The sequence below is a fragment of the Neoarius graeffei genome, chromosome 4 (assembly GCF_027579695.1).
Source record: "Neoarius graeffei isolate fNeoGra1 chromosome 4, fNeoGra1.pri, whole genome shotgun sequence".
Lineage (NCBI taxonomy): Eukaryota > Metazoa > Chordata > Actinopteri > Siluriformes > Ariidae > Neoarius > Neoarius graeffei.
Window position 1 is genome coordinate 14,755,044 of NC_083572.1, and position 27,884 is coordinate 14,782,927.

The following is a 27,884-nucleotide window of genomic DNA, read 5'->3' on the forward strand; positions in this document are numbered from 1 at the left end:
GCTACGATCGAATATCAAACAGTTTTCTGGTTACATCTTTTCATTTCCGCTCGCGTTGAAGCTCGGCGCGCACAGCGCAAACTGCAAAGCGTGTGCATTCAATTAGGACTAAATTACCATGCACCTGTTCCTAATTAGAGCACAATCACAGCACATAATAATATATAAGGACTCTCAGTCATACACGGACTTTACGAAAACCTTGTATTTTGTATCGCTCTTCTGGTTTTGACCTTGTGTGTGTTTTTAGACTGTGAGTATTATATATCACTTCGGACATCCTGTCTGTGCCTCGCTCGACCACTACTGTTTTTCGACTCCGCCTTTGTCTGTTTTGGATGTGTCTGCTAGCGTGTTTTCAATAAAACTTGTCCTGCACTTACAGCCGTCTATCGCCCTGACATGACAGAAACTGTCAACTGTGCAACAAGATAGTGGACTACTAAAACTGTTTTAACGAGTTTTATATGAATATTTTCCATAAAATGTGTTTGTAAATAATCCCACATTATTTATGTGCCTACTATAGCCCTACTATAATGGCTTATCATAAGCTTAGATGATAACTTATTATTATTTAATGAAATCATTAATATTTAAATCACATTTATTCACTTATTCGACTTAAGAACAAAATGCTTTCATTGCACCAGACCATTTTACAATCTAATTTACCAAAGAAATCGTTTTGCTCATGCAGCATCAAGGCAGTGTAACCCGCTTGGAGAAAAGTGCCATCAACCCTCTTCCACATACATGATCCCCATGACTGACAGGAGAGAGAGAGTATGCTACCCCTCCCACCAAAGCTACCTGGCCAGCTTTTCTCACACTGGCATTGCTGGGACTCGAAGTTGTGATCTCTGAATGATAGGCATTTCGAAATCAGACTTTTCTTTTACGTCTGTTTATTACCTCCGCCAAGGAGGTTATGTTTTCGGTAGCGTTGGTTTGTTGGCTTGTCTGTTAGCAACATTACGGAAAAAGTTATGAACGGATTGCTCTGAAATTTTTTCCAGAGGTGTGACTGGGCACACGTAACAATCCATTACATTTTGGCGGTGATCCGGATCACCTTCTGGATCCTGGATTTTTTTAAAGGATTCTTGGCGGAGGTCTGCGCTCTCCGAGTGCTTTTCTAGTATTATAAGCTTGCATTCCTTCAGCTTTGTACCAAAGTCTTCTTGTTACTTGTAAGTCCTCGGTCATCCTGAAGTCTTTCCCATGGTGGAAAACTTTCCGATAAAACGTCTCCTCACAGAAATGTTCACTTTATCACTGATCATGTGTTTTCTTATGTGTGTTTGGAAATACCACGTTTATATACGGTACACCTATGGTTTGAATTACAGCTGGCACGACTATCCTAGCTGTTCTGAGAAAAATTAACCAACCTTCTGTAGTATAAACAGAATTAGACTCATGAAAATGCACCACCATATAAAACAAAACAACGGAGCTTATCAGTTAATAGAAATTGACATCCAACATTAGCCTAAGATATCAGCAATTCGGTTTGCTGAGGGAGCCAAAAAATAGCATCATTAAAGGCCAGCACGCAATTACTGCTATGCCCCACTAAATAAAATACATACTCAGCAATTTCCGTGTTCCCACAGGAAGCTGCGACATGAAGTGGGGTCCAGCCCTCGTTGTCCACCTGGTTTACGTTAGCACCTCGAGACAAGAGGAAAGCCACCACCTCGATACTACCATCGATGCAGGCCTGAGGGACATCACACAAACTCTATGAGTAGCTGCGTTAAAATAAACACCTCTGATTAAAGAAACAGTTTTTACACAAAAAACAAAACCACACACACACACACCTTTCCCCATACCCCAAATGTAGTCAATCAAACCAAGTCATGTTTGTAGCTAAGAAATGTCGCTAAAGCCTCGGTCACAACCGGCCGTACGTGCTCCTATGGCCGGTCTACGTGCAAAAAACGCAAGAAACGCACGGAGGGCGCGCATGTGACGTGCTGATTTTCGAGCCGTAGACCGGCCGCAGAGGTTCTTTGTCATGTCAAACAAACTCTACGGGCACTTACGTTTTTTTCAGGTTGCAAGACAAATTTACGGCCAACGTGCGTCTTTCTCCACGAACAAAAAAAAAAACGCAGCGATTTGGGAAACGCCAAAAATCGCACGGCCAAAAAAAATCGTACGTCCGGTTGTGACCTAGGCTTAACACATAATGAAGGTCGAGCGTGTCTAAAAACATTTCCATAGCTACACACTTGAAACCACTTCAGTAACAGACTTACTAATCTGGTTTATGATAAAGTGCAACTTATTGTTATTTAGAAAAAAAAATATTCACAGTTTCAGCGACACTATGTGTAACATTATGTAGGAAGCCATTTTTGTGCAGTACTGTGTGTCTCACTTCAGCGCTAGCAACTTCTTTTTTCATGCGCTAACGCTGCTAACTTAGCTAGGGAGCAAAAGTTACCACAGAAAATCAATTATGTTAAAAGACTTCTCTTCACAATGTTTAAAAAAAAAAAAAAAATCAATATTAATTTCTACTATTGTTTACCGAGACAGATAAATGTTAATAAAAAGCTAGCACACAGTTTATTAGCTGGCTTTGTAGCTAGCTAGTAGGTGTTTCTCTCCTCAGCCACAGTATCAGATGTTTAGCAGGCTGCTTATTTTAGTTAGCTAGCTAGAAGAAAAAAAGAAAAGGTACATAGGTAAACTTTTGAATTGAAATTTATACAACATTGGGTACTTTTTACTTAAGTTAAACGACACCAGGTAACAAGTTAAATGATGTACGACGAACTAAACATTAGACACTGAAAATGTACTCTGTTTCAGAGTTTAAGGGTGTATTCAGACCAGGATAGTTCGATAGTTCACTTGCTTTGGTCCGAACCAAATGTTTTTTTTATTTTTTCATTTTGGTGCGGTTCGCTTTCACACTGTACATTTTAGTAAGCGGACCAAAATCTGTCAACAAAGCCACGCGCCCTGAGGTCGTTCAGCTATTGGTCAGAGACGACACGCGCACAAAGCGTTAAGTTCAAAAGTAGTCATGGAGGCTTTCCGTGCTGTTATTCTTTTTAATGTCATCAAAGCTATATGTTTTTTCCAGTTTTTACTGTTTTCACAATTGTGCGATTACTATGCTGTTGTACAAGTAATTTATCAACGACGACGACAAAGGGCAAGGCGGCTACGGAGGATAGCGCTGATGAGCGCACATCATGTTGTGACAGTTCTGGCTCTTCACGCAATAGATGAATTTCTTTTTTGCGTCGCTAGTGCCGCCACTTTTTGAAAGAATGTCCCTGATTTTAATGTAGGTCTGACGGAGTTTCTTCACTTTTAGCCGACATTGTTCTGGGGAGCGCGTGAACCCCTTCTCCTTCATTTTCTCACTGAATACAGCAAACACGTCGGCATTTTTGTGCGTTCTCTCCAAAAGCTCAGATATGTGGACATCTGCCCATATATCCACAAGGGTACGCGTTTCTTCCTCGGCCCACGTTCGCCCCCTACTCATTTTTTGTACTCTGTAGTCTAGCCTACCACTGGTCTGAATGACTGAACGACTGTTGTAAGGTTCCCTTGACAACCGAAACAGTGTTTGCACTTTGCGGTGGAGTGTCAAGACTCTGTTTCCCATAATGCTCGACAAACGACGGAAGCTCCCGAGGTACAAAAAAGCAAAACTGTCGGATTAGGTCCGGTCTGCTTTCACACCTCCAAAAGATCCGCACCAGGGTTCCTTTGGTCCGGACCGAGTCCGACCTTGCAGCTCGGTCTTGGTCCGCTTGTTTGGTCCGGACCAGAGTTCGGAGGTTTGTATTCAGACCAACCCAAAAGGTCCGGACCAAGGGAAATTTGGTTCGTTTGGTCCGGACCAAACAACGTAGGTGTGAATACGCCCTAAAAAACAAAAACCAAAAACAACCCTCAGTAGATTTCAGTGCTAAAAACATCCTTTCACGACGATGAGAACTTTCCCAATATTCTGACCCGAATGCGTTCAGACACCGGCATTTCTTTCACCACATCAAAATGGAGTTTGTGGTTTATATCTAACCTTTGCTAGCATTAGTACATCACCATGTTCCTGCTAATAAATATGAGCACATCTCTTCCTCATCTATAATGGAGCTAATGCAGGAGGCGAGCTGTAACTGATATTTATAATACAGAGGGCCAGTTTACTCAATTCTGATTGGTCAATCAAGGAGGGCTTTTTTCCTTTAACACAGGGCCATATTTCTGAAATGCTATTGGCTAGTTCGTTGCTTGGTTACGGTTACAAAAATTAGCAAATTTTGTCAACAAAATGGCCGACTCTGCTGACTCAGCAATGCTGCATTTCGCTATATTTGACGAAGAAATGATAAACCAATTGAAAGCTGCAAGCGAAAATGAAAAAATACCAAAAGCAGGGATGAGAGTGGGTGGTCACCAAAAAAGCAGAAAACAAGATGGCGCCCGAAGCCGGGGGTCTAGGAGGGATACCCCCCCCAGGAAAATTTTGAAAAATAAGGCCTTACAAACCACTTTTCCTGCAATCTGAGCTGTAGCAGATAAAAAATCTGTTGTCTTTTTTATACATTTACTAGTGCTGTCAAAAATGTCGCGTTATTAACGCATTAACTTGACTCAATTTTAACGGCGATAATTTTTTTATCGCGAGATTAACGCTCTGTGACATGATGTAGGTTTTTCATAAGCTTTTGAAACTGCCAGGAACTTGGAACAGAGACTTTGCTTAGAAAAACGATAGCAGCTAGCCACGCCCCGCACAGCCAGAGTCCTCTGCCCTCCTCCCTCAAAGAATCAGCGCGGGCAGGGCGCGCTAGTAGAGATGGGATTTATGGCTCTTTGATGGGATCCGCATCTTTGTGATCCGTTCTTTGAAAAGAGCCGTTCAAAAGACTGGCTCATTTGGCTCTTTTTAAATATTTATTCAGTTTTAAGAAGACAGCGTCTAAAGAAGCCAGATCCCTCTGAACTGTAAACTCAATGCTATCCCAGAAATCCTTCCTGTAATATGCAAATTTGGCTGCCTCTGATTGGACAGCGCGACGCATCAACAGGCAGAAAGTGTAAAAGTACAAAATGTCTTAAGTGAGCTGAAACAGTAAAGATCAGATTCAGTGCAATATTTATCAACGAACAACTTAAAGTTAATATAATAGTGTACTTTATATTATAATCGAGCATGTCAAGCCTACCGTCACTGTGTAACCTGTCTCTCTGATTAGAGACTAATTCAAACAGTAGATTACTTCACTCATGGTTCTCTTGTTAGTCTCGGGACGAAGAGCCCCGGTGCTCAGCTTAGGTTTCAGTTTGCAGTGGCTGTGTCAAGACGTGTTATGCTTTGCAATAAGAAAAACATTGGTACAAAACAAGCCCATTCACTTTTTTATGCTGGTAAGAGAATTACAATGGTTTTTCGTGTGACCAAAATGTGCGATTAAATTGCGATTAATCGCGAGTTAACTATGACAGTCGCGACATAAATCGCGATTAAATATTTTAATCGCTTGACAGCACTAATATTTACATGAAAATATGTTTCAAATCAATAGGAGTATTGTTTGAATTCAAAATAAAATCACATTCTACATTCAAGGGTATGGTTATAATTTATGATCAACAAAAATGACAAACTAAATTCACATTAAACGTAAGTTTTATTAATTATCAAAATGTTCATCTATTAAATAAAATTTCTTAGGGAGAAAAGGTCAGTCGCCCTATGTCCTCATTAGTTGCATATGATTTCAAAGTCTTTTGAAATATTTAAGTTTTCAAAACTGTCAGCATTAATTCAGATTTACTGACCATCATATACATGTTCAATGTATTAAATCAAGTCACTTCTCATTTTCATTTAATAATTTCAACAACTTCTTCAGCCTTTTGGCCAAAGACAAGAGCTTGTCAGTCCTCTCTGTTTTTTATACCAGCATCGATTTCACGTACCTTCGCTTCGTCTCGCTTGTCAATCGTATTCGGCATTTTGAGTAAAAAAGCCGATACGAAAGAGAAACGTATTTTTGAAGCGCAGCGACGATGAACATGTGCAAGTTTCGATAAAATAGAACAGATGCAGGTACTTTTGTAAGAACTGTTATGATTGGCTTTTGTTCTCTCCCACACTCTTGTAAGAACTGTTATGATTGGCTATCATGCTCTCGCCAGCGATGTTTTGGCCAATTACATTGTAGATAACACGTATTCTACCGCGAGACTTAGCGAGACTAAAGATGGCAAAAATGTAAACATGTAACATCGTCGTACGCTTGAATATCACGAAGGAACATACCCCAACCCCCTCAATGAAAAAAAAATCTCAACGGATTTGGCATAATATCGATTTTCGCTCAGAAAAAGCGGAAATCCGCCGAAAAGCGGAAAACTCTCATCCCTGCAAAAGAAGTAGGAATTTTTGGCTTTCTGTGTTTAAGAAACGGGCCGCAGAAAGACAAATAAACGACTCTCTAGTGGCGTATGAATGCTGTGAGTTAGACAAGGTGCTATCGCAGTTTTATGCAGAAGTGAGGAAAGAAAATGGGGAAAACTACGAACCAGACTCTCTTAAAGTAATGCAGGCAGCATCGGATCGGCATCTGAGACAAGAGAAATATCCGGGATCAATCCTGAAAGATGTTAAAATCCTGTCCAAAATCCTTGTGTCGTGTTGTCGTGTCATGATGAAAGACGCTTTAGAAACTGATTCAAACGTGCAAGATAGTCTCGCGCCCTGATTGGTTCGGAAAACGTGAATGACAAATAACGTGAACTTGAATGGCTTCCGAAGTATGAATTTGGCCCTGTATATTATAAACAAGTAATCGTATGGTTCCTCATAAAATTAAGGCTCAATTTCACTCGTGATGTCAAAGTTTTGAAAAAGCAACTCGGGCTATTATCAAAACTTCGAAATCACTCGTGAAATTAATCCTTAATTTTACTCGGCCCCATACGATTACCTATACAAATGCTAAAATTATCATTTTATGGCTTTCTCTGGACTACATATACGGTACGTACATACATAACTTCTGGATTTAACTGGCGAAATCAGGGCCGTCAGAAAGTCCCCAAAATTCCAACTTGGATTTTCCACTCTGAGGTGGTTTAAAACCCCAAATGTTTTCCCCAGAAGGCAATTATTATTAATTCCTTATATAACGTGAATGCAGCATTAGTGTTCTCTAGTTGTAGCATACAAGCAATTACAATTATTTCTGCCCCGAGATGATTTTTGGGTCAAATGTGATAAAACACACACACACAAGAAAAAAAAATTATGAGAAACAGTTTTAGAACAGAGGTAAAGCCATTCAGTGCAAATTAGTAGTGGCACACAATGCTTAAGTGCTTGAAGGTCAGAAACAAAACGTCACACTGAAAATTCATGCACCTGGTGCAGTGCTGTGATTCCGTCGGCATTGGAACAGTTGACCACGTCTTCTCCAGAAGTTTTGTCCCCATCACTTATAACTCGCACCTCGTTCAGCATCTCCTTCGCCTCCTCGGTGTCGCCGCTGGCACAGACAGCCAGGAACTCCGCCGTCCTCTCAAATCGAACATGCCTCCTGACACACACAATGACAGCTCTATTAGTTTCTCAAGAGCCAATTTAATTTTGGTGCGTTATAGCGTCGTGACAGGCAACAATCAGCATTAACCCAAATGTAGTGAATCAGCCAGAACAATTAGTTGTGACTGATATCCAGAAATATCACATCATGATCTTTAAAGACGGGCGGCACGGTGGCGTAGTGGTTAGCGCTGTCGCCTCACAGCAAGAAGGTCCGGCGAGGGCCTTTCTGTGTGGAGTTTGCATGTTCTCCCCGTGTCCGCGTGGGTTTCCTCCGGGTGCTCCGGTTTCCCCCACAGTCCAAAGACATGCAGGTTAGGTTAACTGGTGACTCTAAATTGACCGTAGGTGTGAATGTGAGTGTGAATGGTTGTCTGTGTCTATGTGTCAGCCCTGTGATGACCTGGCGACTTGTCCAGGGTGTACCCCGCCTTTCGCCCGTAGTCAGCTGGGATAGGCTCCAGCTCGCCTGCGACCCTGTAGAAGGATAAAGCGGCTAGAGATAATGACTACGTTCAGACTGCACCCTGAAATGACCCATATCCGATTTTTTTGCCCATATGCGACCTGTATCCGATTTGTTATTGACAATCTGAACGAAACAGATCCGATTTTTCCACATGCGACCCAGGCCGCTTGGATATGTGGTCCTAAATCCGATGCATATCCGTTATTTTCACATGCGACTGCAGTCTGACCGGACAGGTCGCATTCATGCGACCTACACGTCATCAACAAGAGACAAACATCACTATTCTGCGTTGGCTAATCCCGCCTCTTTGGTGGAAAACAACATTTGTACAGTTTTCAGAATTTAAATAGACTTTTATAGAATTGATCAAGCTAATGGTGGATTTGGTAGGGACCTGGATGTTTATCCGTTAGCCTGATTAAATAAAACAGTTTCTATAACTGATTTATAACTTAAAACCATCCTGTACCACATCGCCAGGTCTCGCCTCATCTCCATCGCAAACTGCACTGGTGTTTCTGCACCTTGAGCCAGCGCTGAGAGAAGTTGCAGAATTCAGCTGGCTATAAACAATCTAAATAAATATTTATAAAAATGTAGAAAAAGTTTATTAATATGACGAAATAAATATGTGCAAATTATTAAGCCTGAATTAAGAGTTTGGTAATACAGCGGCCGTATCCCAAATGACTGCCTACTGAAGCTTGAGTGCACTATATAGAGTTTAAAAATCCATTACTTCCTAGTAACATGTAGTGCACTTATATAGAAATTAGAGAGACATTTAGGAGTCAACCCTCGTTACCAGGCTACACGTTTCCATTTCAGTTCAGAAACAAAAACACACACGAGACCTCACACTTTAACACTAACCAGATAATTAAACAAACAAACAAAAAAAGAAATCATTAAACATGAAGAGTGCGCTTTTTTTGTTTACGTATTCCGTAGATGTGCTTATTACGTGTCAATTTGCGCATGCGGGACACTTTTGGGTCGTTTTCTGTTCATATTGGAGATCGCATACAAGTCTCATATAATTGGTAATGTGAACGGCCTAACAAAAAAATCAGATTTCACAACAAATCGGATATGGGTCGTTTCAGGTTGCAGTCTGAACGTAGTGAATGAGATGAGATGAGATCTTTAAAGACAAGATATTTGTCACGATATTTTGGGTTGCTAACAAACTACCAGTAAAACAGAAGGAAAGAAACTATATAAAGAAGACGTTTATTTATTGCCTATAGACATAAATTAATATTGAAGAAGGAAAAAAAATTACAATCTAGTTACTTTATCTCATCTCATCTCATTATCTGTAGCCACTTTATCCTGTTCTACAGGGTCGCAGGCAAGCTGGAGCCTATCCCAGCTGACTACGGGCGAAAGGCGGGGTACACCCTGGACAAGTCGCCAGGTCATCACAGGGCTGACACAGACACAGACAACCATTCACACTCACATTCACACCTACGGTCAATTTAGAGTCACCAGTTAACCTAACCTGCATGTCTTTGGACTGTGGGGGAAACCGGAGCACCCGGAGGAAACCCACGCGGACACGGGGAGAACATGCAAACTCCGCACAGAAAGGCCCTCGCCGGCCACGGGGCTCGAACCCGGACCTTCTTGCTGTGAGGCGACAGCGCTAACCACTACACCACCGTGCCGCCCTAGTTACTTTAATGTTTTACAATTTTAAAAAGATTCAGCACAAGATTTAACATTCAAGGGCTTCCAAGCCTATATTTGTTACGGATGACACTGTAAAACTTCAGCTGGAAACACAAAGGTGCCATTTCTCAACGTTTTCGGATGAAGCATTTTGGTGGCATCGATAATAAGAGAAGGGGGGATGAAAATGATGACCCAAAAAGATTAAATAGGACACGATGAAGTTTCAGATCTACCGTAGGATTTTACAAATAATGGTAACAGTGATCATTAGAAAATAATTAAACCAAAACAAACATACAGGTAATGGGCAATTCCATGTAAATGTCAACCTCACCATGCAAAAATAAAGCAACATGTAATACATCAAAACCACTCCCAGAGATATCACCTAGGCCTGTATTTTACAGATGTGAATAAGTTGAACCAATTTGTAACCAACCTAATATGTCACTGTCAGTCTTTCTTTCTTATAATGTAAAACCCAAGCTAAAATCAACTTTGATCATGTACAATTCTATATTATTGCCACAAGCCACAGAAATGTATGCTAAAATCCACAAAACAGCAAAACAATAGCCATCCTAAATATTATTGAAGAACTTTGATAGTTTTAGCTGATATTTAGAGAGTTTTTCAAAGGGTTATGGTGGTTAAATTGCTGATTTTCTAAACATATGCCATGTCTATTTCAGACGCGTCACATCCATAACGGAATTTCGTCACATCCATAACGCTGACTTTTCCTTCCGAAACTCTGCATGAAATACAAAATATTTTAAACAAAGATTTTTTAATATTCACCTTGGACCCCTCTATCAGATGGATATCTCCATTTCGACATTAGGTTTACAATTTCACAGAGTTTGATAAAAATGTACAGTCACCCAAGAAAAGTGATACTTTTTCTGTCACATCCATAACGCATCTTTTATTGGCGTTTTCTGGCATGCCCTAGATGTACTATGGGAATTGTTCTTGTTCTATCACTTCTCCAGTATGGTACAGCCTTAAAATATGCAACACCTGTTTGAATACTGGGAGACAATAAAACATGCACTGGGTCATTTGTTGCCATTTTGAGTTCAAGTGTCACGTCCATAACGCTGGAATTGCTCATATTTTAAAAAAAAAATCCCACGACTGTGGCAGCTTTTTTTCCCCCCACCATGGCTTCAGTCACTTTTTGCACAGCAGCAGAATATCAGTGAAATATCAGCCGTGTGGAGAGAAAACCGATTTTGCTAAAGTACATTTGGATCAAAATGTACTGCTATGTTTGTACTGTTTTTTTTTTTGTTGTTTGCCAGGTTGAAAGAAGCTGTTCTTGAGGAGTCTTAGCTTTGGGCAACAGTAACTGATAAACTGAAGTTAAGCAATTCAAGCCTCACATTTTTTTAAACCTACCGAGCCAGCTAATACCAGCCAACATTGCATATACGGTGCGCCGCAGACTATATACCATAAACCGTCTCTTTTCATATCATCATATATTCTCACTGGGGGCTGAAGCACTGGAAGGGTTAAACCCTAGAATCATCCTCGGTGCTGATTCGTCTAACTATTTTCAAAGCAAAAGACTTAATTTATTATAATTTTTTTAAATAAGATGGAAAATTAAAAACATGCTTGGCATGTACAGTATAAGATTTTGGATGAGATGCGCTTTCATTACCATATTCGCCTTTTAGCTCCAGTGCAAAAGTAAAGAAGCAAATGTCAAACTAAATATAGCTTAGGTGAGTCACTACATTTTGTATACGTGTAAAAAAGATTCTCTGAAACTGAGGGACAGGGAGGTACGGGGGTAAAAAGAGAAAGAGCAAGAGAAAAAAAAAAACACACACACAATGCCAAAGGAATGTTCATTTGATAAGGTTAAAAAAAAAAAAAAAAGTCCTGTGTGACAGGAATCTGATTTTTTTCAAGACAGACATCCGAATCGATTAAATTGTGATGCACTATGCTGTGACTCATTGGTGCCAAAATATCGCCTTCCTGTCCAAAACTAATTTCCTAAACTAAACGTAACATTTTTACCTTTAAATCCAAGGTAGTGCAAGGCTAATGAAATGTATAACCCCAGAAACTACACATTTAACATTCCATATACCAAGTCATGACTAATGCATGATTTTTGACTTTACTATCCCTGAAACCTTTTTTTTTGTCGTCCTATATCTTTTCCCCTGCCTAATCTTGCATTAAGAGCTTGTTAAGGCTTGCTCTGAACATTTCTGAGGAGTAGACACCCCCCCCAGCCCCTTCCTTCAGCATTTCAATGCATCATGGCTGTTATTCCACATGAAAAAGTAGATTAGTTGTCATAGTAACAGTGCTAGTCTAATCAAATTTACATCATAAATTACCCCAAATGTCATTAATCAACCAAAACATTGGCTATTCTTTTCACAAAATGTTCCTATTCGCCATTTGGCCAAAAGTGGTTTTTCCCCAAACTGTTGCGACAAAGTTGGAAGCACACAACTATCTGGGATGTCTTTACATCATGTACCATTACAATTTCCTTTCGCTGGAACTAAGAGGGGCGGCACGGTGGTGTAGTGGTTAGCGCTGTCGCCTCACAGCAAGAAGGTCCGGGTTCGAGCCCCGTGGCCAGCGAGGGCCTTTCTGTGTGGAGTTTGCATGTTCTCCCCGTGGGTTTCCTCCGGGTGCTCCGGTTTCCCCCACAGTCCAAAGACATGCAGGTTAGGTTAACTGGTGACTCTAAATTGACCGTAGGTGTGAATGGTTGTCTGTGGCTACGTGTCAGCCCTGTGATGACCTGGCGACTTGTCCAGGGTGTACCCCGCCTTTCGCCCGTAGTCAGCTGGGATAGGCTCCAGCTTGCCTGCGACCGTGTAGAAGGATAAAGCGGCTAGAGATAATGAGATGAAACTAAGAGACCCAAACATGTTCCAACATGACAATGGACAAAGTGAGCTCCATGAAGACATGGTTTGCCAAGGTTGGAGTAGAAGAACTTGACTGCCTTGACCTCAACCCATATTGAACACCTTTGGGATGAACTGGAACGCCAACCAGGCCTTCTCACCCAACATCAGTGCCCGATTTCACTAATGCACATGTGGCTGAAAACCCCACAGCCAAAATTCCAAAGCCTTCCCAGAACAGCAGAGGTGCTTAGAACAGCAAAGGGAGGGAGGCTAAATCTGGACTGGGATGTTCTACAAGCACACGTGGCTGTGATGGTCAGGTGAGTACAAACATCTTTCAACCAATACCATCCATGCCTTCCTGTTTCACTTGAGTAAACACGCAGCCCAAATTCCCTTAATCATTTGCCAAATAGTGGACAATCAGAAATCAGGGACAGGCTATAAAAGTAGTTACATGCCTGAAAGTCCCCATATCCATTGCTGGGGCAGTAATTATGAAGCTTGAACCAACCGGAGCGATAAAGAAAGCAGCCTGAAAGATTATACGTGTGTATTCTTCCCCCAGGCACACCAACGAGGATACTTAGACAGGCAACAGTGTCTCCAAGGATGACAGTTGGCGATAGATTTTGGCATCACAGAGTCTCCAAATCTACAATTAGTCACCAACAAACTATCTGGAAGGTGTTCCAGAAGAAAAACTTTGTTTCATCTCACCAGAAAAGTAAATGCATGGAATTTGACTGGAACCAGATCCTATGGTCAGCTGAGACAAAAGTAATGTGAAGCAAGTGTGGGGGTGTTTTTCCTCCAAACATGACATCATGGACTCCATAAAGCACCGGGACATTTTCCAATTAAAAAAAAAAGCTGGCTGCCTCTGCCAAGAAGTTACACCTGACTCATGGTTGGATCATCCGGAAAATAAAATGATTCACTGACCATAGAATCAAGATTTTGACATGGCCACCCTAAACCTAAACCCCATTAGGGTGAGCTGAAGACGACAGCTCACCTAGAACTCTGGAGAGACTGTATGATGAGGAGTGAAGAAACCAGAAGACCTATGCGGACAAGGGGAGACCATATGAAAAGCCAAACAGACAGTTTTCCAAGCTCCGGATCGAACCGGTGACCCTGGAGCTGTGAGGCTTCAAAAACATCTCGTCTCGTCTCGTCTTCTTCCGCTTATCCAGGACCGGGTCGCGGAGGCAGCAGTCTAAGCATGGAAGCCCAAACTTCCCTTTCCCCAGACACCTCGGCCAGCTCCTCGGGAAGAACACCGAGGCGTTCCCAGGCCAGCCGAGAGACATAGTCCCTCCAGCGTGTCCTGGGTCTTCCCCGGGGCCTCCTCCCGGGGGGACATGCCTGGAACACCTCCCCAGGGAGGCGTCCAGGAGGCATCCGAAAAAGATGCCCGAGCCACCTCAGCTGGTTCCTCTCGATGTGGAGGAGCAGCGGCTCTACTCCGAGCTCCTCCCGAGTGACTGTGCTTCTCACCCTATCTCTAAGGGAGCGCCCAGCCACCCTGCGAAGGAAACTCATTTCAGCCGCTTGTATCCGCGATCTTGTTCTTTCTGTCATTACCCAAAGCTCATGACCATAGGTGAGAGTCGGAACGTAGATCAAAAACATACTCAGCAAAAATAAAAACTTGACACTTATTATTTTTCAAATAGTGTTTAGAAACTTTTCTTGAAAGAGTTCTTGTTGTGATTATGGTTCAATGCATTGTCAAGGGCATTACGTCACACATTCATTCTACTGGTCGGGCCTACGTAGCACGTGCGAGAGCACTGCACGCTAAAATCACGTTTCCACGTGACCTATTGATACACGTGCAATTGATCTCACGGTAGCAGAGTAGAGCGTCATCTCAGAAAAACAAGGTTTTATGGTTAATTATTCGTTAATTTGCAATGCCACGACTGTCAAACATTCAGCGTGAACGTGCCATTGGCATGCTGAATACGGGAACATCCGTCACTGACGTTGCGAGGGTTATGGGATGCAGTCGACAGACCATCCATAATCTCCAGACACGTCTCCATCAAACTGGCACCACAGGAACCCTCCACAGAACTTGCAGGAGCTTGGTGCCATGTTGGTACAAATATGGCGGCGCATTCCCCAAGCTGTGTTCAGACGCATCATCCAATCCATGAGGAGACGTTGTATCGCAGTTGTGAACGCCCATGGAGGACACACCCGATATTGACATGATTTCATTAAGTTGTGACGCACAGTTTTTGATCATGGACATTGTCGTCGCATTTCCGGTGGAACCGATTCCATGACAAACATGATCTGTATGCTATAGCATCTTTAATGACAAGATAATTAAATACAATCGTTATTTCAAACCTATTTTCCAAAATGTTCAAATTATTGACTTTGAAACGAGTGTAAAGTTTTTATTTTTGTTGAGTTTACTTGCTAGATCACTCATTTTTTTAAATATTTATTATCTCATTTTTATCCCACAGCAGGGCTGAATTCTCAATTCTGATTGGTCAGAAGCTGTTGCTCGATTTTCTTTAGCAGCAGCGCCGACATTAGTGTCAAATGCAAACCACAAATTTATCGTATTAAGGTCATGTAATTCAATATTGCAGATTTATGCTATTGTTTCGGGGCGGCATGGTGGTGTAGTGGTTAGCGCTGTCGCCTCACAGCAAGAAGGTCCGGGTTCGAGCCCCGTGGCCGGCGAGGGCCTTTCTGTGTGGAGTTTGCATGTTCTCCCCGTGTCCACGTGGGTTTCCTCCGGGTGCTCTGGTTTCCCCCACAGTCCAAAGACATGCAGGTTAGGTTAACTGGTGACTCTAAATTGACTGTAGGTGTGAATGTGAGTGTGAATGGTTGTCTGTGTCTATGTGTCAGCCCTGTGATGACCTGGCGACTTGTCCAGGGTGTACCCCGCCTTTCGCCCGTAGTCAGCTGGGATAGGCTCCAGCTTGCCTGCGACCCTGTAGAACAGGATAAAGTGGCTAGAGATAATGAGATGAGATAAGATGCTATTGTTTCGCTCGTGATGTACTCTTTCACAGGGTATGACTAACACACATACTCCAAGTGTTTTATTCTTTACATACAATATGGTGTGCTTTGTAAAGTTCTGCTTGAATACTGTCTGCTGTAGTTCATCACATGATACAATAGTCAGGGTTTTAAAATGTCGATTCATGTTCCTTTTGATTCCACCTGATTATGTGTTTCCTTTTGAAACCTGAAGTGAGGATGTGTTGAGGCACTTGACAGATTTACACAACAGCCAGTCGCTGTCGATAAATGTCAACTTCAGCAACTTCACGGAAGCTTAGTGAGCTAATTAAACATGAAGAACAGAGTTTAAAGAGGAGGATTTTACAACTCTCTATGCTCACGAGGACAATATGGGAGATGAAAATGTGTTGTGCGTTTTTGGAGTAAGGTCATACACGTCTGACCCGAGGTCTACAGTCAGCGGTGTTGATGCTGACGAAGAGCTGCAAAGCCATCACCGGGTGATGTGACGCATCCAAGTGGTAGGCTTGGCTAATTTTTTTTTTTTTAAATATTACGCTACTCTAAAACAATATTACTTACTCTTCCTGATGTTGAGGACATAAAGACGGAATCATGTTCTCGATCAGACTGAGAAAGCAACACTTGGGCGATGAAAAAAATTCTCTGAAACATGTCCGTTATATAATAACCATCTTGCACAAACTCCTCCGGCTTCAAAACAAACTCCAACCATTTTTTTCCTCAACCAAAGGAGGCTTGGAAAAAGGAACAAGGTGTGTAAAGTGACAACCAAAAAAAAAATCATGTTTGGTGCAAGGCGGCACGGTGGTGTAGTGGTTAGCGCTGTCGCCTCACAGCAAGAAGGTCCGGGTTCGAGCCCCGTGGCCGGCGAGGGCCTTTCTGTGTGGAGTTTGCATGTTCTCCCCGTGTCCGTGTGGGTTTCCTCCGGGTGCTCCGGTTTCCCCCACAGTCCAAAGACATGCAGGTTAGGTTAACTGGTGACTCTAAATTGAGCGTAGGTGTGAATGTGAGTGTGAATGGTTGTCTGTGTCTATGTGTCAGCCCTGTGATGACCTGGCGACTTGTCCAGGGTGTACCCCGCCTTTCGCCCGTAGTCAGCTGGGATAGGCTCCAGCTTGCCTGCGACCCTGTAGAACAGGATAAAGCGGCTAGAGATAATGAGATGAGATGTTTGGTGCAAATGTACAGCGAGACCCACATTTCAGAGTGGGACATAGGGAGCATTTAACTGGATGAATAGAAAACTAGAACAGTCATCAAAAGAAATTAGTTGTTTACCACAAAGCGACAAACAAGAATCTGTCTAAAACTCATTTTTGGATACTTTACAGTTTACCGTACTGCATATTCAGAAATCTAGGGTTCGGGGTAAAAGTGCATATTCTGGACCAATTTTTATTTTTTTTATATGAAAGTATGTCCCTTTACACACTCCTCCAGAAGGGTAATTTTGCACAAGGCCATCTGTCTACAGCAGAAAAAAATAAAATAAAACGCGTCTGGAAAAATCCCAAGGGAGTCTGGAGCCAGATTCGTGACGTTACCTGCGGAAGCGCCAGCAGGCTGCGAGAGCTTTGCACGGTTTCAGTGCACAGCCTGTGTAGACCAAGCGCTCCCATTTCTCTCTCATTGTCCGGTCTTTTGGGAAACGATGAGTACTAATCCCATCATGATTGGTGTTGCTACACCCTCGTACGATACATCTGTTAACCATTTTAATAATTACGTGATAACGTTGAAGAAATTTGCAGAAAACCACCAGGTCGTTTTCTCATAAACGAACCAGCGCTGACGTAGGATTCAGAACGAGGCGTCCCGCACGCGACGTCACGAAAATCAATGTTTCCCGGGAAATCCAAATGCCAAGTTTTTTCAGAGGCAGACCAATTTGCATCAAATGGCTCGATTTCAACTGAATTTTTCTGGTATTGTGCAAAATGCGACAGATATTTGACCAAAGTTTAATATAAAACAGGAGAATTGCGTTGATCTTGCTCCTGAATTTAAGCCTAGTTCCAGCAGTAGGGTAAAGTGTAAAATAACCCTCATTTTTTTGTTTGGTGTCTGAGATGCGTAAGGGACAGGTGAAAGCTTTGAGATCTCGGGTCCATTGCAGTTGAACAGCAGAAGTGTGTGTGTGAAGAGAAGAGAAGAGGAAAAAGACTAAAACTGTGCATCAAGACCAGGGTTCTCCAGGACCAGTGGCGTGCACAGATAGACACGAGGTGGTGCTCAAGCACCTGCCCCTCTGCCCAAAAAAGTGCCCTTTTGAATTTTTTTTTTTTTTTTACAGTTTACTGAGGCCAATGTCGACATGATCTTTTAGAAAAGCCGCGGCATTAAAAGCGTGTGTGAAAATAATGTCCCGATGTGTGCCCCCTCCGCACACACACCGGACCTCTGTCTCTCTTGCTCTGTCACGTGAACAAGCTTGCAGTGCATTCAATGTGAGGTTGCAGCAGCATAGCGTCCTAGAAGCCACGGCCTTGTCGTAGCGCAGACAACACATCGGGCAGTCAGTCAGCTCTTCCCCTGCCCCACCAGCCAGGTAACACATGAATCGAGTGAAAATGTATTGTTTGCCCTCTAAGCCCAAGCTGTAATTATTTTGTCGTGAAGTAGCCCATCGCATACAGAAACAACTGCACATGGCAGCCTTTGCCAGCTTATTTGCTCCCTTTCCATATGGAGAAACAAACTGAACAATATTTTAAATGTAGCCTAAACCATTGAGGCAACCCCACTCTCCATCAATTCCGACCTGTTTTTATAACATGATTAAGAATATCACGTTATGCTAGTATGGACGCCGTTATGCAAATAAAGGAGAGCTCCGTTGAGCCCATTGAGTGTGTATATTTCGTTACAAATTTTAAGATGATCTCACGGAAATCTGTGAATAAACAGTCTTGAGACTCAAGTCAGTGACGGGAAGATCAGACTTTCAGACTTTATCAGACTTTTTAAAGATGGAACTACAGAAAAATACCTAAAACTTTGATATGATTATGAACACAAGAGGAGGGTTAAATCTCAGACTTTTATAATAAGGTGTTCCACATGCGCAAAAAAGTGCCCTTTTTTCCCCCCAGAGCACTTGCCCCCCAAAATGTCTGTGCACGCCACTCTCCAGGACCAGGGTTCTCCAGGACCAGGGTTCTCCAGGACCAGGGTTCTCCAGGACCAGGGTTCTCCAGGACCTGGGTTCTCCAGGACCAGGGTTCTCCAGGACCAGGGTTCTCCAGGACCTGTCGCCTAGTTACACCTTCTATGGTGCTCATGATATGGTTCACCTTTGCCCTAACACATGCTGCATTGAATAAATCTAGAAATCAGAGTTTGCGCAAAATGCGACAGATATTTGACCAAAGTTTAATATAAAACAGGAGAATTGCATTGATCTTGCTCCTGAATTTAAGCCTAGTTCCAGCAGTAGGGTAAAGTGTAAAATAACCCTCATTTTTTTGTTTGGTGTCTGAGATGCGTAAGGGACAGGTGAAGGCTTTGAGATCTCAGGTCCATTGCAGTTGAACAGTAGAAGTGTGTGTGTGTGTGTGTGTGTGTGTGTGTGTGAAGAGAAGAGAAAAGGAAAAAGACTAAAACTGTGCATCAGGACCAGGGTTCTCCAGGACCAGGGTTCTCCAGGACCAGGGTTCTCCAGGACCAGGGTTCTCCAGGACCAGGGTTCTCCAGGACCAGGGTTCTCCAGGACCTGGGTTCTCCAGGACCTGTCGCCTAGTTACACCTTCTATGGTGCTCATGATATGGTCCACCTTTGCCCTAACACATGCTGCATTGAATAAATCTAGAAATCAGAGTTTGCGCAAAATGCAACAGATATTTGACCAAAGTTTAATATAAAACAGGAGAATTGCGTTGATCTTGCTCCTGAATTTAAGCCTAGTTCCAGCAGTAGGGTAAAGTGTAAAATAACCCTCAGTTTTTTGTTTGGTGTCTGAGATGCGTAAGGGACAGGTGAAGGCTTTGAGATCTCAGGTCCACTGCAGTTGAACAGTAGAAGTGTGTGTGTGTGTGTGTGTGTGTGTGTGTGTGTGAAGAGAAGAGAAGAGAAAAGGAAAAAGACTAAAACTGTGCATCAGGACCAGGGTTCTCCAGGACCAGTCACCTAGTTACACCTTCTATGGTGCTCATGATATGGTCCACCTTTGCCCTAACACATGCTGCATCGAATAAATCTAGAAATCAGAGTTTATGAGGAGTCAGATAGTGTGTTATCGAGGACTAAAGGTATAAAACAGAAGCAAAAGATCAAATGAAACTTGTTCCTGATCTACCTGCTGCATGATTTCCGACTGGGATGAGAAAGAAACGCAGCTATTGAGCAACACTGAAAAGGTGTGGTTGGTTGAAATAACAATAATACTGTCCACTTCACTTATTATTATAATCAAAATTATTATCAGTAGTAGTTACGTCACCTTCGTTTGACGTGTTGCCGGTCAGCCGGGTGTCCGTCTCCGAACTGCGCTCCATCTTCCCGGTTATCCTCCTCTTCATCCCGCCAGCGTCTCCGCGGCGCGGCCGGCTGTCTGTCCGTAGAGGAGCCGTTCCATCGCTTTAACTGCTCCCGACGCTGAACTTTCGCCGCGTCGCCCATTCTCTCCCCCCAAAAACAATCACTAGGAAGAAGAAAAAAAAAAAATCAGGAAAAAAACTATTCACTCGGACACACCCTCCATTTACGATGTTTACATGTCGTGAGCTAGCTAGCTGGCTAACTGAGCTACTTCCTTATTCAAAGACGCTTGGAGGAAGTTCACGGCTAGCGCGCGAGCTTTCTTTACAGACCACGGAAGCGTTTTCAACTGAATTCTGACATAATATCAGCCTCAAAAAAGCTCCGGACGCTGAATTAACATCGTCTGGACTCCCCGACGAAAGAAAGAAATCGACCGGGGAAAAGGTTTAAGCACAACGACTTGACATCGCGCCTGTCAAACACTGTCAAAAAAAAAAAAAAAAAAAGATGGCGTTCTTTTCCGCACGGCTAGGCGGCGCTCGAGCTACGGACTTCCGGTGAAGTACTTCCGGTTTCTTTGACAACCTAGTAGCTAGTAGAGTGAAAGCGAGTGGATTTTTTAGTTTGTTGTCGTGAAAAAACAAACAAACAAAATGTCAGACGACAGAGCTGAGAGGTCAGATGGGAAAATAGTCAAGATGGAAATTGATTACAGCGCTACAGTAGACCAGCGGCTGCCCGAGTGCGAGAAAATGGCTAAAGTGAGTTGAATGGACGGCTGAGTCATGATGCAGCAGCGCCGCTTTTTACCTCAGCGGCTCACTTTAAAGATCTTTCTTGTCCAGTTGAATATAAATAATACCACAAATACTTACTACAGTTAAACTGTCCGAAATAATCACACTTTTATGGTTGTACCGTAGTTTATTCTAACATTATTAGACAGCTGAGATGTTAATGAAGGCTTGAGCTAGCTAAGCTTAGCTTTGCTTGTTAGCAAACCCGAATACACTACCGTTCAAAAGTTTAGGGTCACTTTGAAATGTCCTTATTTTTGAAAGAAAAGCACTGTTCTTTTCAATGAAGATCACTTTAAACTAATTAGAAATCCACTCTATACATTGCTAATGTGCTAAATGACTGTTCTAGCTGTTAGTGCAATATCTACATAGGTGTATTTCCAGCAACTCACTCCAGTGTTCTAATGGTACAATGTGTTTGCTCATTGCCTCAGAAGGCTAATGGATGATTAGAAAACCCTTGTACAATCATGTTAGCACAGCTGAAAACAGTTGAGCTCTTTAGAGAAGCTATAAAACTGACCTTCCTTTGAGCAGATTGAGTTTCTGGAGCATCACATTTGTGGGGTCGATTAAATGCTCAAAATGGCCAGAACAATGTCTTGACTATATTTTCTATTCGTTTTACGACTTATGGTGGGAAATAAAAGTGTGACTTTTCATGGAAAACACAAAATTGTCTGGGTGACCCCAAACTTTTGAACGGTAGTGTATACAGTACTGTGCAGAAGTCTTTTTAGGCACACTGTGGTTTTTTTTTTTTTCCCCCTTCATACAAATGTTGTTATAGATTTCTATTTTCTGACTTGTTCATTATCGAGTCGGTACTGTACAGGGCTCGACGTTAACTTTTAAACCGGTGTCACGGTCTGAATTTACCACCAGTCTGAATCTCATCTCATCTCATTATCTCTAGGCGCTTTATCCTGTTCTACAGGGTCGCAGGCAAGCTGGAGCCTATCCCAGCTGACTACGGGTGAAAGGCGGGGTACACCCTGGACAAGTCGCCAGGTCATCACAGGGCTGACACATAGACACAGACAACCATTCACACTCACATTCACACCTACAGTCAATTGAGGCTACGTTTACATTACGTCGAATCAGCGGATCATCAGATTAACGTTCTTAAAACGATTCGCGTTTACACTAAAACCGTTAGCCGTGCACACAGCAACGCCAATACGCGGATACGCTAATCACATGACTTTAGACGGCGCGTAACATGATCCCAGTGCATTTCAGACGGCGCGTAACATGATCCCAGTGCATTTAGGGCATGCGCAAGGCTCACCACTTGCAAGTAGAAGGATGGCAAGCCTAATACACGGATACGCTCGGCTCCGCAGGCATCCTGCGCTCCAAATCACTCCGCCCTGAACAGCGAGTGCCCTCTGGAGGGTGCGCACTCCGGCCCTGCGCAGCTCACACAGCGCGCGAGTGAAGTGAACAAGCCACGATTCGGGACTGAGCCGCTGTGTGTGTGATCCCAGCGCATATCACTTATTACTCGCAAGTGGAAGGATGGCAAGCCTAAAGACAATCATAACTACACAATGGGCAGTATTTGCATCAGTATTTGCAGCACACACGGACTGGCCAGCGGGAGTTTTCCCGGTGGGCCGGTGGTTGAGTGTGGGCTGGCGGGGAGAAAAAAAAAAAAAACAGTTGCGCGCTGGCCTTTAATATGATAAGCAATGTTAACAGTTTCTTAAAGAAACTGTTAACATTGCTTATCATATTAAAGGCTAGCGCGCAACTGTTTTTTTTTTTTTTTTTTCTCCGCCGGCCCACACTGAACCACCGGGAAAACTCCCGCTACTCCCGATGGCCAGTCCGTGTGTGATTTGCAGTATTTTCATACTTTTATACTCTTTAATGAAAGGTGATACAAGGCGGAAGTCCGCGCCGTTTTTCAGCAGTCGCCTCACATGACCAACGCCAGCGAATCAGAAAGGTGGATGTCACAGTGACGTTGTCCAATGAGACGCCAGCTAGAGCTCAGCACAGCGTATTCGCGTATTCTCAATGTTTACACAGTACCGGAGCTGACACGATCTGGATTGAATACGTGGACGCTGGCGGATTCCCGTTTCCTGGCTTTTCCAGGTGGTTTAATGTAAACGGACAGTGCATCCGCGAAGAAAACGAGACAGATACGGTCTAATGTAAACGTAGCCTTAGAGTCACCAGTTAACCTAACCTGCATGTCTTTGGACTGTGGGGAAACCGGAGCACCCGGAGGAAACCCACGCGGACACGGGGAGAACATGCAAACTCCGCACAGAAAGGCCCTCGCCGGCCACGGGGCTCGAACCCGGACCTTCTTGCTGTGAGGCAACAATGCTAACCACTACACCACCGTGCCGCCCCAGTCTGAATTTACCAGGTAAATTTATACTGTAGCAGCCACGGTCTGAATTTACCACAGTATAAATTTACCAACTTGGTATAATTGGGCCTAGTCTGAATTTACCAGCCTAATATGAGATTTATGTTCATGTTCATACTTGAATTATTTACAATTTATCTTGATGTCTGTGAAGATTCTCAGTCATCCAGGCCATGGCAAACTGTGGGTGGTAAAAGAGAGCAACTGGACTTGCTTGAAGATTCTTGAAGAGGTTTCACCTCTCATCCGAAAGGCTTCTTCAGTTCTGTCTGACTAATAGGGAGTATCAGGTATTTATCCTCTCATGGATGAAAAGCTCATCTAAGGTGTCATTGAGTCATCCTGTTGGTGTGGGTCACTGGGGGCTGGTTGTGAATGGCCTCGAGTGTCGTTATTTTAATACCCTGTCCACACTAGGGATTTTGTACCGATACGATACTACTTTCGTACCGCAACACCTGTCCACACTAGCAACTATACCGGTACTGTAGCGGTATAACTGTATCGGTACGAAACCCACAAATGTATGGGTTTCATACTGGTGCAGTATCGGTACTGTAGCGCTTCGCTGTAGTGTGGACAGATGAAGCGGTTCTGTATCGATACAAATATAATGCGCAAAGTCCCACACCTCAATCGATGTCTTCGCTGAATAAAATAGTGAAGAACGGGAGATTCGTTTTCTTTGTTTCTTTCTCAACTGCCTCGTGCGTTTTATACGATTCGACTGAATAAATGACCACCAGAAATACAGACTGTACATTGACAACAAAAAGCACACACGTTGTTTCATCCGCCATATTCTCGGAAGGAAGTTACTCGGTAACCACGGAAACATTTCGAACACGCGCATTTCAACTACTGTGAAAGAAAACCGCAAACATTTCTCGCTAGTGTGGACAGATGCACTAAACTGTACCGGTATACTTTGTATCGATACAGTTATACCACTATCGTACCGGTATATATGTGAACACAGCATTAAAGTCTTATGCCGCTTTTCCACTACAAACGCGGCTGAGTCAGGCTGAGCCGTGCCGTGCTGAGTTGGGCTGAGTCGAGCTGAGTGGGGCTGTTGGAGTTGCATTTCGACTACAACCGCGCTGAACCGTGCTGGCTGGAAGTGGGTGGACACATTGGGTGGAGTTAGCGAAAGTGGGTGGACGTCACGTGATGTCGTTAGGCGGCGCAAACAGTGACATCAGTGATCTTTTAAGCGGTAGTCTCACGACCCGGATAGTAAACAATAAACATGGAGGACATGGAGTCGTTAGTGTTGCTGGTCTTGGTGCTGTGGCTTGTTGTCACCGACAACGCCAACAGATACTGGCAAGAGTGTATAGATGAGGCGAGGCGCATAAGGCTTCAGAAATTCTCGTAATTCTTCTTCTTCCGGGCTTACGGTGTTTACAGATCCCAGCGTGCTCGCGGGGCGTGTGTGGGCATGTGAGGACACTCCTCCTCACCAATCAGTGCACAGGGGAGTGTCTGCTCACGCCCCTAGCCCCACTCGGCTCGGTTTGGCTCGCTTCAGCCCTACTCCAAAACCGTGCGAGTTTTGGGTGCTAAGCAGGGCTGAAGCGAGCTGAGTCGTGCTGCTCTGAGATAGTCAAAACGTGAGCCGTGTCGGGCTGAAGCGAGCTGAAGTGAGCTGAAAAAGGGTAGTGGAAAAGGGCCATTAGACCCCCACCTCTGTTCAGTGATGGCCGTTCCAGGTTGACAAAAATGGCTTCTTTAACTCCTCGCTTGTTCACAGGAGGACAGAGAGAATCAGCATTCCATTGATCATCCTAACGACTCTCGAGGCCGTTCACAACCAGCCCCCAGTGACCCACACCAACAGGATGACTCCTTAGGCCAAGTTTACATTAGACCGTATCTGTCTCGTTTTCTTCGTGGATGCACTGTCCGTTTACATTAAAACGCCGGGAAACGGGAATCCGCCAGGGTCCACGTATTCAATCCAGATCGTGTCTGGTCCGGTGCTGTGTAAACATTGAGGATACACGGATACGCTGTGCTGAGCTCTAGCTGGCGTCTCATTGGACAACGTCACTTTGACATCCACCTTCCTGATTCACTGGCGTTGGTCATGTGACGCGACTGCTGAAAAACGGCGCGGACTTCCGCCTTGTATCACCTTTCATTAAAGAGTATAAAAATATGAAAATACTGCAAATACTGATGCAAATACTGCCCATTGTGTAGTTATGATTGTCTTTAGGCTTGCCATCCTTCCACTTGCAAGTGGTAAGTGACGCGCATGCCCGACATGCACTGAGATCACACACACAGCGGCTCAGCCCCGAATCACTGCTTGTGCGCTCCACTCGCGTGCTCTGTGAGCTGCGCAGGGCCGGAGTGCATACCCTCCAGAGGGCACTCGCTGTTCAGGGCGGAGTGATTTGGAGCGCAGGATGCTTGCGGAGCCGAGCGTATCCGTGTATTGGCGTTGCTGTGTGCACGCGAATCGTGTATTGGCGTTGCTGTGTGCACACTAATCGTTTTAAAAACGTTAATCTGATGATCTGCTGATACGATCTAATGTAAACCCCACCTTAGATGAGCTTTTCATCCATGAGAGGATAAATACCTGATGCTCCCTACCAGTCAGACAGAACTGAAGAAGCCTTTCGGATAAGAGGTGAAACGTCTTCAAGAATCTTCAAGCAAGTCCAGTTGCTCTCTTTTACCACCCACAGTTTATCTTGATGAGTATTGATTTGTTTAAGTAAGACTCATCATGATTATAATATAGTTATTCTGTCAAATTTACCAACCTGGTATAATTAAACTGCTGGCATTGGACCTAGTCAGAATTTACCAGCCCAATATGATCTGGGATTTACGTTCATACTTGATCCACAAATAAATTTTCACTTTATCTTGATGAATGAATGAATGACCTGTGTTTTAGTTCCAGTTTATGCACTAAGTAGGCTGATCAGGACCAGGCAGCAGCCAGGAATGATGAACTTTATCTTCATGAATATTGATTTGTTTAAGTATATATGAAAGAACGAAGTCAGAACGTAAAGTGTTTTGAACAGCTTTATTAACTTCATTTACACACATACTAATAAATTCAATCCAAACCATTCTTGTCTACTGATAATCAAATCTCACAATTGTAGTCACAATTCACGTTCTAGTAGTCCACAAATGTGTTGAAATGCTCAGTACAAAATCGCAGCAAGAAATGGTAAATTTAGACTTCCCAGAAGTTGACCGGGAAAAAAAATCGGTCTGTGCATGCGCATGGTAAATTTATACCAGGGCACGATCAGACCGTGACACCGGGTTAATTTCCACTTGCCCCCCCCCAGTATTATCACTTTCCCCCTATTTTGTGAGTACTATTTTTTTTTTTTTTTTTTTTAGCAAAACCATAGAATAGTTGTGAATTGCAACATAAAATGAAGATCACACATGGAGCTGAAGTTTGGTTATTGGTTACTTTTTACTTGTAACGGACAATAAGAATTTGATCCAAAATAGTTATTCCTGCCTTAGTCAATTTATTCCCATTTCACATGCATGCAGCTGTTGTAAAGTTCACTGTGTTTGTGTAGATCTCTCTCTCTCTCTCTCTCTCTGACTGTAGGTTCATTACTTGATAATGTAGAAATCTATAACAAAGTTTGTATGAAGAAAATAGGGTGCCAAGACTTTTGAACCTTTTTTTTTGTTATAGCGTCTACCTCTAGGTTAAAAAACAAAACAAACAACAACACGCTGTGTCATGACAGACAGGATAATGTTTGAGTTTAAAATTGTTTAGTGTGTGTTTTATACAGATCTGGCAACCTGTAACTGAATCAGTGCAGCCGGTCTGTCAGGATGCAGCGGGTTTTTTTTTTTTTTTTAAACCCTTGTGTGGTGTTCATATTTTTGTTACTCAGCCAGTGTTCGGGGCGGCACGGTGGTGTAGTGGTTAGTGCTGTCGCCTCACAGCAAGAAGGTCCTGGGTTCGAGCCCCGGGGCCGGCGAGGGCCTTTCTGTGTGGAGTTTGCATGTTCTCCCCGTGTCCGCGTGGGTTTCCTCCAGGTGCTCCGGTTTCCCCCACAGTCCAAAGACATGCAGGTTAGGTTAACTGGTGACTCTAAATTGACCGTAGGTGTGAATGGTTGTCTGTGTCTATGTGTCAGCCCTGTGATGACCTGGCGACTTGTCCAGGGTGTACCCCGCCTTTTGCCCATAGTCAGCTGGGATAGGCTCCAGCTTGCCTGCGACCCTGTAGAAGGATAAAGCGGCTAGAGATGATGAGATGAGCCAGTGTTCGTGGGTCTGGTGGACCCGCTGCATTTTGGCGCTTTAAATTCAACACAATCAAACAATTTTACTTTAAATACTTAACAGATGTTGCTTGTAATTGGGGTGAAGTAAACATCAACAGCATATATGGTTAATATTTGCCCTTTAGGGCGGCACGGTGGTGTAGTGGTTAGCGCTGTCGCCTCACAGCAAGAAGGTCCGGGTTCGAGCCCCGTGGCCGACGAGGGCCTTTCTGTGTGGAGTTTGCATGTTCTCCCCGTGTCCGCGTGG

The 27,884-nt window shown here is 43.5% G+C and overlaps 2 protein-coding genes across 2 annotated transcripts in view; one reads left to right on the plus strand and one right to left on the minus strand.

Annotated features, from left to right (window-relative positions):
* Positions 1-20,640, minus strand: part of ppp1r12c (protein phosphatase 1, regulatory subunit 12C) — a 76,022-nt gene extending 55,382 nt beyond the window's left edge. Inside the window, exons 1-3 of the mRNA XM_060918927.1 lie at positions 20,107-20,640; positions 7,412-7,586; positions 1,596-1,726 (exon numbers count right to left, since the gene is read on the minus strand). Coding sequence (XP_060774910.1) covers positions 1,596-1,726; positions 7,412-7,586; positions 20,107-20,285 — 485 coding nt within the window. The 5' untranslated portion in view covers positions 20,286-20,640. The remainder of the gene's footprint in view (positions 1-1,595; positions 1,727-7,411; positions 7,587-20,106) is intronic.
* A 46-nt stretch (positions 20,641-20,686) lies between these two features.
* psmd12 (proteasome 26S subunit, non-ATPase 12) overlaps positions 20,687-27,884 on the plus strand; it is a 51,540-nt gene continuing 44,342 nt past the window's right edge. The window contains exon 1 of the mRNA XM_060918928.1: positions 20,687-20,908. Within this exon, the coding sequence (XP_060774911.1) occupies positions 20,801-20,908 (108 nt within the window). The 5' untranslated portion in view covers positions 20,687-20,800. The remainder of the gene's footprint in view (positions 20,909-27,884) is intronic.